The 2,964-nt window shown below is 31.2% G+C and overlaps 1 protein-coding gene across 1 annotated transcript in view; it reads right to left on the bottom strand.

The window, feature by feature from the left end:
* Positions 1–337: 337 nt before the first annotated feature.
* Positions 338–2,964, bottom strand: part of LOC129224782 (monocarboxylate transporter 9-like) — a 68,498-nt gene continuing 65,871 nt past the window's right edge. Inside the window, exon 4 of the mRNA XM_054859330.1 lies at positions 338–432. Coding sequence (XP_054715305.1) covers positions 338–432 — 95 coding nt within the window. The remainder of the gene's footprint in view (positions 433–2,964) is intronic.

Below are 2,964 nucleotides of genomic sequence, written 5' to 3'. Positions count from 1 at the left end.
ACCTCTTAGGCAATCAAAACTGGAATTTTAGAACCCTTCATCCAATACAAAGGTGAAAGGAGCCTTTAGAAAGTTGAAGAACCATGAGTGCGGGAATTTACAAAAATTGCTTTTAAGCAGTCTATAATTTTTTTTTCTTATTAATGGCGGGTATATTTAATTTATCGTGTCCAACAATATTAATAGGACGAAAAAAATGAGTAATCGAATTCTCAAAGAGAAAATCGGTTTTGTCAGCACCGGAAACTTGGGAATTCAAGTTTATTTTTTTCAAAACACTCTGCAAAAAAAAAAAAAAAAGTCCTCTTATGTCCTCTTAGAAATTAATATTAATGAGTCATAAATGGTCTGTAGAAAGACACTGAAGAGGAATTAGCTGCGCAGACGCATGTTTTACAATTCTCATTCTCACTGCAGCAGAACCGTTTGCTCCTATAATCAGAAACAAGTGTATATGATGAAATCCATGTTTAATGCTTTGAACGTCCTCATTAACCTGGACTTATAGGGGATCCAGGTCATCCCAATTAAATGAAAGTACGGACTAAGCAAAGACACCTCTAAATCGAGCCACCGTACATAGACAAACGGATGTACAAAGTAAAAGTTGTATTTTGAACTCCGAGGATGAAATATAAAGCTGCAAAAGAAAAAATTACAAAAATACATCACAAAAAATTTAAATACGACCTACAAAAACACATTATTGCGGTATCCAGCTTTTTATTTAAAACATGTGAATAACTGTCTGGATTACACGAAGTCCGGTTTTATAGGGTCCGGATTAATGTGGGATTACTGTATTAGAAAATTTTCTGCATAAAAAAAGTCGCGAAATATGAAAAAGAAAAAAGTTGCCAATTTCTTTCAAAAGAGTTAAACCATAAATGACCAATTGTTTTATTAAAAATAGTTTTGAAATTAAAATGTTGTACTAAATTGGATTATCTTTCTAAAAAGTAAATTATTTAACACTTTCTTTAAACAGTACTTGGCATGTTTTTATATTAAAATTGTATTTCAAACTTATTCAGTTTTCAATTAGTCAAATTTTCGGTAGCTCTCGATGGGGTTTGTTTCCCTTAATTCCAACGGCACTTCGAGCTATGAAAGATTCATTGTATTTTATCTACTGTTCATATACAAATACCAAATACAATATAATATACAAATATATAAATTTAAAACATCTCTCAAACCTTGTTTTTGTTGATTTTTTCTGTGACTAATTTGAACGTGAAAAGTACAAGTTTCACCGAATCTTTGAGTGATCTCCATGAAACCCTGTAGTTCAGCGGAACACAAGTTATAAGTACCGCTGCTCAATATTAAAAACCTTAATGTTAAAAACATAACCGAAGTCCTCTTTGTCTAAAATAATATTTTTATTCTGAAATATGCGAAGTGATATACCACACAACAAATAACTCGCATGTTTTTTAAAAGTTCAGTGAAATCAGTGATTTTTCTATCAACCAGGAAGATAATTATTCTTCATTTTCCTTCATCCTCCCTGTAAAAATCGGGTGCATTAAAATTGATAGCAAAAGTCATTTTTATCAGTCTAGCTTTTAGTTGGTTTATTGTTTGTGAATTTTTCTAATAACGGCACTAAGAGCCACAATGTGCCATTTAGTCCACTCATCACTCCCACAGTGTAAAAAAGACCATCGTAAGAGCCAATCTTGTCCCGAAAATAACCTGCAAAAAGAAATACTTTTGTACAATATATTTGTTTAAAAATCAATTTTTTTAAGCAATTACAGATGGACTCATTATTCTCACTTGACCAGAAAATAACTCACAATAACTTATCACACTTTTTAACTTTAAAACTCTAAGTTACGTAATAAAATGAATAAATATATAAAACAAGTTAAAACAAATTACTAAATTCTCTTTGAGAAAAATAATCAAAAGTATCAATTTGATGAACATGCACTGATTTTAAATGATTGGTCTTTCATTAAATTTTACTACTTTTCATTTAGAAAGCTATTAATCGACAAAAATTTAGCCGACAGAGAAAAACTGTGAAAAGATCTTTGTAAGATAAAAAATATATATATTCACTGTTTTGACTTAATGCAAAATGCTTTCATAATTTGTTTAAAACAGAAAAGCAGAATTATTTTATGCGTAAGGTTTTCCTGGGGGAAAACATATCGTGAAAACCCTATGTACAGAAATTATTTTACGACAGGGAATATTTAAAGTGCTTACACCGTTTATTTATTTATTTTGAAACTTTGCGGTAAAAGTACTGCCATCCAGATTACCAGTAGTTTTATTGGAAAATCCTATTCTACTGTAAAATTTTATAGTATGAAGAGCAAGAACACTGAGACTAGTCTTGCTGAATAAAAAGAAAGAACGATATGCGCACACAGAGTAAACTAGTAAAAACCCGATGGGGTTGTTTCCAAAATTTTAAAAGCATTTTTTTCTGAAAGAGCATGCTTAAAAACATAGGATCTGACCATTTTTTAAATAATTTGACTAAGTTTTATATTTTTAAAAAATTACTTTAATCTATGCGCTTTCATTGTTTAACGCTTCCACCGATGACATCACAAATGATGAAATGCCATTGACTGTTGCCATTCAGAAGAGCACAATATTTAATTCGCATCTTTGCTCACGTGTACTGGCAACGATATGGTTGATTGCAAGCGTAGATGCAATTTTTAATTCGCTGCTTGATTACCATAACGTGGAAACGCAGTGAAAAATGTGCACGAGTACATCATTTGTGACGTCATCAAGACCACGCCTTGTTTGAAACATCGGGCATTAAAAAAAATTAATTGAAAAATAACTGTTGGGAAAATGAAAGTATTTTCTGGGTCCATGTTTTTTTTTTTTTTTTGCTTATTCTATCAATTTCTGTGACTAAAAGTAGTACTTTTGACTGAAGGAAACAACCCCATTATCCGGAGAATACGGTGGCAAGGCAACTGTGAA

This window comes from Uloborus diversus, chromosome 6 (genome assembly GCF_026930045.1).
Source record: "Uloborus diversus isolate 005 chromosome 6, Udiv.v.3.1, whole genome shotgun sequence".
In the NCBI taxonomy this organism is placed as follows: domain Eukaryota; kingdom Metazoa; phylum Arthropoda; class Arachnida; order Araneae; family Uloboridae; genus Uloborus; species Uloborus diversus.
The sequence above is the reverse complement of the archived record's forward strand: the minus strand, read 5'-3'. Positions and strand labels throughout refer to the sequence as shown.